This window comes from Choloepus didactylus, chromosome 7 (genome assembly GCF_015220235.1).
Source record: "Choloepus didactylus isolate mChoDid1 chromosome 7, mChoDid1.pri, whole genome shotgun sequence".
NCBI lineage: Eukaryota > Metazoa > Chordata > Mammalia > Pilosa > Megalonychidae > Choloepus > Choloepus didactylus.
The window spans coordinates 132,628,409-132,640,695 of record NC_051313.1 but is presented as its reverse complement, the minus strand read 5'-3'; the positions used below and the strand labels follow the sequence as shown (position 1 = coordinate 132,640,695).

The 12,287-nt window shown below is 36.4% G+C and overlaps 1 protein-coding gene across 1 annotated transcript in view; it reads left to right on the top strand.

The window, feature by feature from the left end:
- The window catches only part of CDKAL1 (CDK5 regulatory subunit associated protein 1 like 1), a 732,119-nt gene that overhangs the window by 295,855 nt on the left and 423,977 nt on the right, over positions 1-12,287 (top strand). Inside the window, 2 exon segments of the mRNA XM_037843927.1 lie at positions 3,464-3,513; positions 3,515-3,585. Of these exon segments, the coding sequence (XP_037699855.1) occupies positions 3,464-3,513; positions 3,515-3,585 (121 nt within the window).

Here is a 12,287-nt window from a genome sequence, read left to right as displayed (position 1 = left end):
ACAATCAAATCTCCCTGGTGATCCTGGAGTTTTAAAGCTGCTGCAATAGTCTAATCCTTCAGTTCAGTCCTGCCACAGTTTGTCTCTGCCACTGACCCACAAGTCCTTGGTATTGGCGTATGGCTCCTGAGACTTGCAAGTGGGTTCCTCTTCCAGGCTGTGTACCCCGGGTCCTCTGTTGAGGGATGACTGTGCTATGTCACAGGTGAGTGCCGTCCCCCCAGGGTGGTTCTGGGCTGCAGGGCTGTGTAGGGAGGCTCCCAGTCTGCTGAAATGATGGGTGAATGGGGCTTTGTTAATTCACACTGCTCCACCTTTCCAACTCTGGGAGAATCAGCTGAGGTTGCAGGGAAGGCTAATGTCCACACCCAGTTTTGTGGTGTGTGCCTGTTACTTGAAGCACTTCCGTCACACTGGGTTGTGTGGGGCAGCTCTGGGCTATGGGGCTGGCGATGGGCAGGAGTGTTTCCTGTCCACCAGGATGATGGTTGTGAGCGGACACCCCCCTTTTCTTGGAAAGTTGTGGTGTTTAGTGAATTTTCTCAGCCACTGGATTATTGCCTTTTGTCTCAGAGCTCTCTTAGTTCTGCTCTTGTCTTGACCTGCCCAAATTGCAAGTCTTTGGAGCTTTCTATATTGGGGTTCTTAGAGTAATTGTTTTAGAAAAAGAAAAAAGGATTAAAAAAAAAAAGGGGGCCCTCCTCAGAGATCTAATGGGTTATTGAAATGCTAAGAGACAAAGCAATTAGGTCCATTAAGGAAAGGTCCACAGGGCAGAGACATCAGCTTTTCTTCAGGATTTGCATATGAGCCTCAGGGCCTGAGCTCTGCCCTTCCCCTTTCTATGTTCACCAGAACTCCAAAAATCCTCCGCTTTTATTTTGGAGTTTTTTGTGCTGTTTTTTTCTATCCTGTCTCCCCTCTGCTGGGCTGGCTGCTCTCAGATTCTCTGGTGTCTGGTCTCAGTCTATCTATGGTTGGAGTTTGGATCAGTAGAATGAGTTTCCGATAAGGGCTGCCAATGTAGTTCTCCTTTCTCCTTCCCGGAGCGGACAGCCCCTCCTCCCACGGGACTGAGCCTGGTAGGGAGGGGTGCGGGTCCCCTGGCCACAAAATCTTACAGATTTTGCTGATCGCAGCAGTTCCACGTTTTCATGAGTGTTGTATGAAGTATGCCCAAATTGAAATTGCTCTGTGGTGTCCAGTCTACGCAGTTCCTGGCTTTCTACCTACTTTCCTGGAGGAGTAACTAAAACATACAACTCACCAGTCCGCCATCTTGCCCCGCCTCCTATAATCTGGTCAGTTGCTTTTTGACAAAGTTTTCAAGATAAATTCTACGGAGAAAGAATCATCTTTTCAACATACAATGGACAGGAAAATTGGATATCCTTGTGAAAAAAATAATTAGCTTAGATCCTTAGCATACATAAAAATTAACTCAAAGTGGATCCTACACCCAAATTTTAAGAACCAAAAGTATAAAATTTCTATAGAAATCTTTGTGCTCTTAGGCCAAGCAAAAATTCCTTCGAAATGACTCCTAAATCATGATCCTTAAAAGGAAAAATTGATAAATTGGACTTCATTAAATTGAAAATCAATTGCTTTTCAAAAGATTGATGTCTTAGTTTGCCAGTCTGCTATGACAGATACCGCATAGTGATTTGGCTTAACAACAGGGATTTATTGGCTCATGGTTTTGGAGGCTAGAAGTCTAAAGTCAAGGTTTTGGCAAGGCCATGCATTCTCCCCAAAGTCTGTAGTTTTCCAGTGCTGGCTTTCCACAGTTAGGGGATCGTTGGCTTACATCTCTGCCTCCCATGACATCTGTTTCTTTGTGTCTGCCCTTCTGGTTTTGGCTGTCTTCTCGCCCCTTTCTTTGGCCTTCTCTTTTTAAGATCTTTAGTAACATGGATTAACTAACTCAGTTAGCCTCACTTTAACTACTAATATCATCACAAGGTCCTATTTTCAAATAAATTCATACCCACAAGAATGCAGATTAAGAACATGTGTTTGTTGTTATACATAATTCGATATACTACAGATACCATTATGAAAGTGAAAACATTATCCAGAGACTGAGAAAAAATATTTGCAAATCATGTATCTTATAAAGGTCTTGTAGCCAGAATATATAAATGATTCTTATAACTCAGTAAGTCAAATAATGCAGTTTAAAAATCATCAAAATATAGGAGTAGACATTTCACCAAGTAAGATATATGATTGGCTAATAATCACATAAAAATGCGCAATGTCATTAGTCATTATAGAAATCTGTATTAAAATCACAATAATATACTCTTGCATACCCACCAGAAATGCTGTTATAAAAACAAGTTACAGTTCTTGGTGATGGTGCTGATGTGGAGAAAGTTTAAACCTTCATACATTGTTGGTGGGAATATAAAGTGATACAGCCCTATGGAAAAGTTTGGCAGTTTCTTAAAAAATTAAACGTAAACTCACCACTCAACCCAGCAGTTCCACTCCTAAGAATTTAAGAGAAACGAAAGCATCAAACAGAGACACATATGAAGTTCACAGAAGCATTCTTAATAGCTATTAATTAGAAAAAATCCAACTATCTATCAGCTTGTCAATGATGAACCAAATGTGGTACATTGCATATGGGAACAGAGATGGATTATAAATGGCTTGAGGGAATTTGGGGGGAAATATTTTAGAAATATTCTAAAGCTGGGTTTTGGTGATGATTTCCCAATTCTATAAATTTCTTTAAAAAATTGCACACTCACAATGGGGGAATTTCATTGTATATAAAATATACCCCAGTAAAGCCAAAAAATCTGTATGTACCTAGAAAATGTGATATATAGTAAAAATAATAATTGGAGAATCTGTAGGTTATAAGAATTCTCTGTACTATGCTATGTTTCTACAAGTCTGAAGTTGTTTGAAAATTTAAATTAGAAAAAATTTTAATAGCTTTTAGAAGTGGTATGCTTTCTTTTTGTAATGTTTTATAAAAATAAGCTAAAAATACTCTTCCTTGTTTTTAAAAAAACAACACTAAAATATTTTCTCATGGCTTTTTAAAACTCTACTTCTTTGTTTTGCTGTTTGCTTTGAGGAGGTAAAAAAAGCTTTCACTTTGTTTTTTAAACTTAGCAATTTGGTAGGCCAGCTCAGTGCCTAAGTATATGCTATGGATACCTGTGGAATGACCTGAGGGTATTTCTGATCTCTCTCTCATCTGTGTTGTGTGAATGTGAAAGCATTTATTTTTAATTTTTTTAATTTTGGTAAAACATTTTTGACTGCCCCTCAAGCACAGCAGTATTTCTTAGCCTCAAATGATTGCATCTTCTCCAGATTCTTTTTTCCCATATAAGAAAAAAATTAAATACAAACATTGGCACATTTGTTGAGAGCAGTAAATGAAAGCGAATTTGTGTGACTCATGCTAATGTATGTTTATATGCTTTATTTGAAGGTCACTCAGTGAGACTGCTGGGGCAGAAAAAGGATAATGGAAAACGGTTGGGGGGGAGCGCGACTGGATTTGCCAAAGATTAGGAAGAATCCACTGATAGAAATCATTTCCATCAATACTGGGTAAGCTTCTCTCCAAACTTGCTCAAAAAATATTAACTATATTGCATGAATTCACTTTTTTTTTTTTCCTGGACATGTAACAATAGAAAATAGTTGACTATTTTCTCAGGGAAGAAGATTACAAAAGAATTTTAAAACACTTGAATATGGTGCCCTCTAAAGTGTTTCCTTTATGTAAATTACACTTATATTTGCAGCAGATTTTATATCTTTGATTAATTTTGTTCTTCTCATTTTTGGTAATAAACATGGATTTCATTTTCCAGCTGTGCTCTTGGTTAAAATGTTTTTAAAAAGAGTATTTTATTCTTTGGAATGATAAACAAACCCTTTGACTATTTTTTTCAGTAGGGTTATAGTAACTGTTGCCCAAGATACTAACCATGCTTTGAAAATTAACTATCTGAAATGCATGTTTTAAAATGTAACTTTTATGTATTTAAACTGGGGGGAAAAAGCATAGTGACTGAATATTAAGTGCTGTTTTAATTTTATTGTTTTGGTCTGAAATCTTGCCTGATTATAAAATTTTGGTATATTCATTCATACCTAGTTTTATTTGTATTTATTGAACTTGATTTCTTCAATCTTTGATGGCTTTGCTTTGAAAATGATGTGAATATGGAGATTCTGGATGAAAAATTTCTTTCTTCCCATTTTAGTCTGTGTGTTATGGGCTGAAAATTTGGTGAGACCAAGGTCTCAGTAGAAATTCCTTAAATCATAGCGAATCCTTACTCACCCAGCAACCACCTCTCATTTTCAACAGATTTAAGTTGTTCTGTTCCTATTTGACTTCACTTTTCTTTCTTTCCCTCCCCTTCTCTTTATCGTTGTGCTTCTGCCCTTTTCTTTCTTTAAGCTATTTCCCATTGAGAAACTGAACTTTCCTTCTTGAGCCTTTGTCAAACACCCTCCAAGCCAGTGCCTTCATTCCCTCCTGCGCTCTGGCAGCTGCGTTTCACTGGTCATCTCTTCTCTCTAGTCTTATCACCTGCCACATCCTCAGCACCACTGCCAAAGACCAGAGAAGGCTGGAGAAGCCATTTGGCTTTTTCCAAAAAGCCCCACCAGAATGACATTTTGTTGATTTTGTGAATTTGTCATGAACCAAGGTCTGTCATTCTGATGATTCAGAAACCTGTACTCATCAGGGTGAGAAACAAGAGATTAAATGAGAAATTATTAACATTGAGAAGTGTAGTATCATGTTGATGCAAGAACCTAACATATTCTCTCTGTGCAGCCTGAGCCAAATTATAGATACAAGGCTGTTTGCTCTTCCCTCTCTCTTGGTTGTTCTCTTTCCCCAAATATTGCATTGCTTTTCTCAACTCCTTTGGGTTATTATTACCTTTTCAGTGTAGACTTCCTCATTATCCTATTTACAATTCCAGCATTACTATATTATCTCTCCTCCTTGTTTGCTTTATTTTTCTCTGAAGCATTTATCAGCATTGGTATATATGTGTGTGTGTGTATATATATGTATTTTTTCACTTATGTTTTAATTGTCTCCTCTCATTGGCACATAAGCCCCATGAGGGCAGAGGATTCTAACAATCTTGTTTACCTCTGTATCCCCATAGAAGAATGTAGAGAGTAAGAATTTAATAAATATTTATTCATTGAATAAATGGATCATTCAGTTTTGTGATTTGAAAGTTTAATGGGATTATACTAACTTTTCACTGAACAGATTACCTCACCAATTGGACAATATAATACTTTGAGTTTGCTGGCTACTTCACACTCTCTCCTGAACAGTGCCTTTACAGGGACTAAACACATACTGTTTCTGAGAGTCATGTTTTTGCACATGCAGGACTGATCTATCCCCTTTTGGCTAGACACATTTCTTTAAGTTAATATTTCAGTCAGGATCTGCCAAATGTTAGGTTAGGACCCATTTGACGAAACTTTGCAGCTAAATCACTAAACTGTCTTCTACAGTAGCTGCCCCATTTTCCATTCCTATAAACAATGAATGAGTTTTCCTATTTCTCCAGATCCTCTCTAAAACTTAATTTTCATTTCTGTAACAGAACAGTAGCCATTCTAGTGGGTGTGAAATGTTATCCCATTGTGGCCTTAGTTTGCATTTTCCTAATGGCTAATGATGTTGAGCGTCTTTCTGTATGGTTTTTGGCCATTTGTATATCTTCCTTGGAGGAATGACTATTAAAGTCTTTTGCCCCTTTTTAAAATTAGGCGGTTTCCACAAAGGAGAGTCTAAACTTGTATGTAATGGTGCCTAAGAGTCTCCCCCTGAGTACCTCTTTGTTGCTCAGATGTGGCCCTCTCTCTCTCTAACTGAGCCATCTCGACAGGTGAACTCGCTGCCCTCCCCACTACGTGGGACCCGACTCCCAGGGGTGTAAATCTCCCTGGCAGCGCAGAGTATGACTCCCGGGGATGAATGTGGACCCGGCATCGTGGGACTGAGAGTATCTTCTTGACCAAAAGGGGGATGCAAAATGAGACGAAATAGTTTCAGTGGCTGAGAGATTCCAAATTGAGTCGAGAGGTCACTCTGGTGGACATTCTTATGCACTATATAGATAACACCTCTTAGGCTTTAATGTATTGGAATAGCTAGAAGTAAATACCTGAAACTACCAAACTCCAACCCAGCAGTCTGGACTCCTGAAGACAATTATATAATAATGTGGATTACAAGGGGTGACAGTGTGATTGTGAAGACCGTGAGGATCACACCCCCTTTACCTAGTGTATGGATGAGTGGAGGAATGGGGATAAAAACTAAAGGACAAATGGGGTGGGATGGGGGGATGATTTGGGTGTTTTTTTTCACTTTTATTTTTTATCTTGTTCTGGTTCTTTCTGATGTAAGGAAAATGTTCAGAGATAGACTGTGGTGATGAACGCATAACTATGTTATCATACTGTGGACAATGGATTGTATATCATGGATGATTGTATGGTGTGTGAATGTATTTCAATAAAACTGAATTTAATAAAAATAAATAAATAAATAAATAAATAAACAAAAACAAAAAACTAAAGGACAAATGGGGTGGGATAGGGGGATGATTTGGGTGTTCTTTTTTTGCTTTTAGTTTTTATTCTTGTTCTGGTACTTTCTGATGTAAGGAAAATGTTCAGAGATAGATTGTGATGAACGCATAACTATGTTATCATACTGTGAACAGTGGATTGTATATCATGGATGATTGTATGGTGTGTGAATGTATTTCAGTAAAACTGAATTTAATAAAAAAAAATTTAAAAAAAAATTAGGCAGTTTGTCTTTTTGTTTTTGAGTTGTAGGATTTCTTTATATATCTGTATATTAAACCTTTATTGGATATGTAATTTCCAAATATTTTCTCCCATTTTGTTGGTTCTTTTTACTTTCATGATAGATTCCGTTGGACAAACATTTTTAATTTTGGTGGCATTCATTTATGTGAATTTTTTTTTGTTGTTGCTCATTTGTTGGGTGTAAAGTCTAAGAAACCATTGCCTAACAAATTCCTGAAGATGCTTCCTTATGTTTTCTTCTGGAAGTTTTATAGTTTTCATTCTTAGATTTAGTTCTCTGATCCATTTTGAGTTGATATTTTTTATGGCATGAGGTAGGAGTCCACTGTCATTCTTTTTGCACAGACATCCATTTTTCCAAGCACTATTTTTTTTAAATTCAGTTTTGTTGAGCTATTTTCACATACAATACAGTCATCCATGATGTACAATTAGTTGTTCACAGTACCATCATATAGCTGTGCATTCATCACCCCAATCTATTTTTGAACATTTTCCTTATACCAGAAAGAATCAGAATAAGAATAAAAAATAAAAATAAAAAAGAACACCCAAATCACCCCCCCATCCCACCATATTTTTCATTTAGGTTTTGTCCCCATTTTTCTACTCATCCGTTCATACACTGGATAAAGGGAGTGTGATCCACAAGGTTTTCACAATTGTGCTGTCACCCCTTGTAAGCTACATTGTTTTATAATCGTCTTCAAGAGTCAAGGCTACTGGGATGGAGTTTGGTAGTTTCAGGTATTTACTTCTAGCTATTCTAATATATTAAAACCTAAAAAGTGTTATCTATATAGTGTGTAAGAATGTCTACCAGAGTAACCTCTTGACTCTATTTGAAATCTCTCAGCCACTGAAGTTTTATTTTGTTTCATTTTGCATCCCTCTTTTGGTCAAGAAGATAATCTTAATCCCATAATGCTGGGTCCAGATTCATCCCCAGGAGTCATATCCTGCATTGCCAGGGAGATTTATACCCCTGGGAGTCAGGTCCCACGTAGCGGGGAGGGCAGTGAGATCACCTGCCAAGGTGACTTAGTTAGAGAGACGGGGCCACATCTGAGCAACAAAGAGGTACTCGGGAGACTCTTAGGCACAATTATAAGCAGGTTTAGCCGCTCCTTGCAGCAACCAGCTTCATAGGGGCCAGCCCCAAGACAGAGGGCTCAGCACATCAAACCGTCAGGCCCCAATGTTTGTGAGAACATCAACAACAATCCAGGCCAAGCACCATTTTTTGATGAGACTAGTATTCTTTCCCACTTGTGTGGCATTGGAGCCACTGTCAAAAGTCAGTGGACCATAGATGGGCGAATTGATTACTGAAGTCTCATTTCTATTCCATTTGTCTATGTATCTGTCTCTGTGCCTGTACCAGGCTCTTTTGATTACTTTGGCTTTGTGGTAAGTTTTAAGATCAGGAAGTGTGAGTCTTCCAACTTCATTCTGTGTTTCCAAGATGGTTTCGCTACTCGTGGCCCCTGACCCTTCCATATGAATTTGATGATTGGGTTTTCCATTTTTGCAAAGTAGGCTGTTGGAATTTTATTTGCATTGTGTTGAAATATGTAAATCACTTTGGGTAAAATGGACATCTTAATGATAAGTAGTCTAATCCATGATTAAGTCTTCTTTGATTTCTTTTAGCAATGTTTTATAGTTTTCTGTGTACAAGGCTTTTACATTCTTTGTTAGATTTATTTCTAGATAATTCATTCTTTGAGTTGCTATTGTAAATGAAATTTTTTTCTTGATTTCCTTTTCACATTGTTCATTACTAGTGTATAGAAACACTATTATTTTAGCATGTTGATATTTCTCTCTTCCCTTTTAGCGAATAAGTTTATTAGCTCTTTTGGCTTTTTTTGTGGATTTTTCAGGATTTTCTGTATATGGGATCATGCCATCTGCAAATACGGAAAGTTTTACTTCTTCCTTCCCAATTTGGGTGCCTTTTATTTCTTTTTCTTACCTAATTCCTCTGGCTAGAACTTCCAATACAGCGTTGAGTAACAGTGGTAACAGTGGGCATCCTTGTCTTATTCCTGATCTTTGAGGGAAAGCTTTCATTCTATCACTGTTGAGTATGGTGTTAGTGGTGGGTTTTTCATATATGCCCTTTATCCTGTTGAGAAAGTTTCCATCTATTACTGGATTTTGAAATGTTTTTACATAAGAAGGGGTGCTGGAGTTTGTTCAGTGCCTTTTCTGTATTAGTTAAATTGATCTTGTGGTATTTTTTTCCCTTTGTTCTTTTAATAGGATGTATTACATTAATTGATTTTCTTATGTTGAACCACTTTTAATACCTGGAGTAAATTCCACTTGATCTTGTTGTATAATTCGTTTGATGTGCTGTTGAATTTGGTTTGCTCGTATTTTATTGAGGATTTTTTCCATGTGTATTCATAAGGCATATTGGTCCATAATTTTCTTGGGGTATCTTTATCTGGCTTTGGTATGAGGTTGACTTCATAGAATGAGTAAGGGAGTGTCTCTTCCTCTTAGATTTTTTGGAAGAGTTTGAAGTGGATTTGTGTTAATTCTTGGAGTGCTTGGTAAAATTCACCTTTGAAGCTATCTGTTCCTTTTTTTGTTGGGAGATTTTTAATTACTGATACAATCTCTTGATTCTTGGTTTGCTGAGATTTTCTATTTCTTCTTAAGTCAGTGAAGGTAATTTGTTTGCTTCTAGGAATTTGTACATTTCATCTAGATTATCTAGTTTATTGGTATACAGTTTTTCATAGTATCCTCTCATAGTTTTTCTTATTTCTGTGTGGTTGGGAGAATGCCCCCCTCCCCCTTTTTTTTTTTCTGTTTTTTTTTTTTTTTTTTTTTTTTAGTTATTTGAGTCCTCTTTTTTTCTTTGTCAGTCTAGCTAGAGGTTTGTTGATGTTATTGATCTTTTCAAAGAACCATCTTTTGATTTTGTATATTCTCTCTATGTTTTTTTTTTTTCACTCTCTATTTCATGTATCTCCACTGTAATCTTTGTTATTTTTTTTCTTCTTTTTGCTTTGGGTTTGGTTTGTTCTCTTTTTTCTAGATCCTCCAGTTTTGACAGTTCTCTGACTTGAGATCTTTCTTCTTTCTTAATGTAAGCATTTAGAACTATTAATTTCCCCCTCAGCACTGACTTTGCTGCTTCCTATACATTTTGGTATGTTGTATTTCCATGTTCATTAATCTCAAGATATTTCCTAATTTCCATTTTCATTTCTTCTTTGACCCATTGGTTGTTTAACTGAATGTTGTTTAATTTCCATATATTTGTGAATTTTCCATTTCTCCCTCTGTTATTAACTACTGGCTTCATTCCACTGTGGTCAGAGAAATATACATTGTATGATTTCAATCTTCTTACATTTATTGGGGAGAAGTTTTCTGATTCAGTCTTCCTGGCCTCCACCTGATAGACTAATGTTGACATATAGGTACCACAGTATGTGCATATGGGTTACTCTGCTCCTCTGGAACAGGGCCAGTGACCCATAGTTGACATATGGTCAATCCTGTAGAGTGATCCATGTGCACTAGAGAAGAATGTATATTCTGCTGCTGTTGGGTAAAGTGTTCCATATTTGTGTGTTAGATCTAGCTGGGTTAGATTATCATTCAAGACTTCTATTTCCTTATTGATCTTCTGTCTAGATAGTCTATCAGTTTTTTTTTTAATTTATTTATGAAGTTGTTTATTAGGGAGGCATGGCAAAAATAAGGATAAAAGTCTATCCATTATTGAACATGGTGTATTGAAATCTCTTACTTTTAATGTAGAACTGTCTGTTTCTCCCTTGAAATCTATTTGCTTCATATGTTTTGGGGCTGTGCATCTATATTTTTAATTGTTACATTTTCTTATTGAACTGACTCCTTTATTAATATATAATGCCTTTCTTTGTCCCTCATAATAGTTTTTGACTTAAAGTCTATTTTATCCAATATTAATACAGTCAACCCAGGTCTCTTTTGGTTACTACTTACATGGTATGTATTTTTTCCAAGCTTTCACTTTCAAACTACTTATGTTTTTGAATTTAAGTTCAGTCTCTACAAAACAACATATGATTGCATTATGCTTTTTTTGTACATTCTTTTAATCCATTTACATTTAAAGTAACTACCGATAATGCAGTATTCTTCTGCCGTTTTGCTATTTTGTCTTTGCAAGTCTTATACCTATTTTGACTCTCAATTCTTCTGTTAATGCCTACTTCCATATTTATTTGGTGTTTTGTTTTGTACCATTTTGAGTCCCTTATCATTTCTTTCTCCATATATTTTTCATGTGATTTCTTTGTGATTACCATGGGGTTAAAATTTAACATCCTAAATCTATAACAGTCATATTTGAGTTGAACCAACTTATGTTCAGTTGTTCAATTGCATGCATACATTGTTCTTATACTCCTCCATCTTCCTGCCTTTTTTTCTTTGTTTTTTTACAAAAGTAACAAGTACTTGGATGCCCAAAACCCTTAATTTATCATTATTTTTTGTGTATTTGCATTTTAGCACCTGTAAGAAATGAGAAGTTGAGTTATGTAGCAAGTACAACACAATAGTACTGGCATTTATAATTGCCCCTTTGGTAACCTTTACTGGAGGGTCAATTTCTTTCTGCCTCTTTGATCTACTTTTTGTTTTCCTTTCCTTTCAGTCTACAGAAAACCGTTCAGCATTGCTTGTAGGGTAAATCTAGTGGTGACGAACTCCCTCAGCTTTCGTTTATTTGTGAATATCTTAATCTCTCCATTGTTTTTGAAAGACAGTCTCATTGCATATAAAATTATTAGTTGGCAGTTGTTTTCTTTCAGCACTTTAATTATTTCACACCACTACCGTCTTTCCTCCATGGTTTTTGATGAGAAATCGGCACTTACTCTTGTTGGGGTTTCCTCATCAGTAACTCACTGTTTTCTGCTACAGCTTTCAGAACTCTTTCCTTGTCCTTGGCATTGAACGGTTTGATTACTGTCTGTCTAGGCATGATTCTCTTAGAGTTTATCTAGTTTCGAGTTTGTTGGGCTTCTTTCATGTGCATATCCATGTCTTTTGTTAAATTTGGAAAGTTATTTCTTTTAATATTCATTCTGTCGCTTCCTCTCTTTCTTGTCCTTCAACTCCATAACACATATGTTAGTACTCCTGATGATTTCCCACAGATCTCTTAAACTGTTTGCTTTTTTTTTCCCAATCTTTTTTTCTTTCTCTTCCTCAGCCTGAATCATTTCAAATGTCTTTTCTTTGAGATCTCTGATTCTTTCTTTTGACACCTCCAATGTGTTGTTGAAACACTTTAGGGAATTTTCTGTTTCAATTATTGTGGTGTTTAACTCCAGTAGTTCTGTTTGGCTCCTTTTAAAGCTTTCTATTTATTGAGATTGTCATGTTATTCATTGGATGTT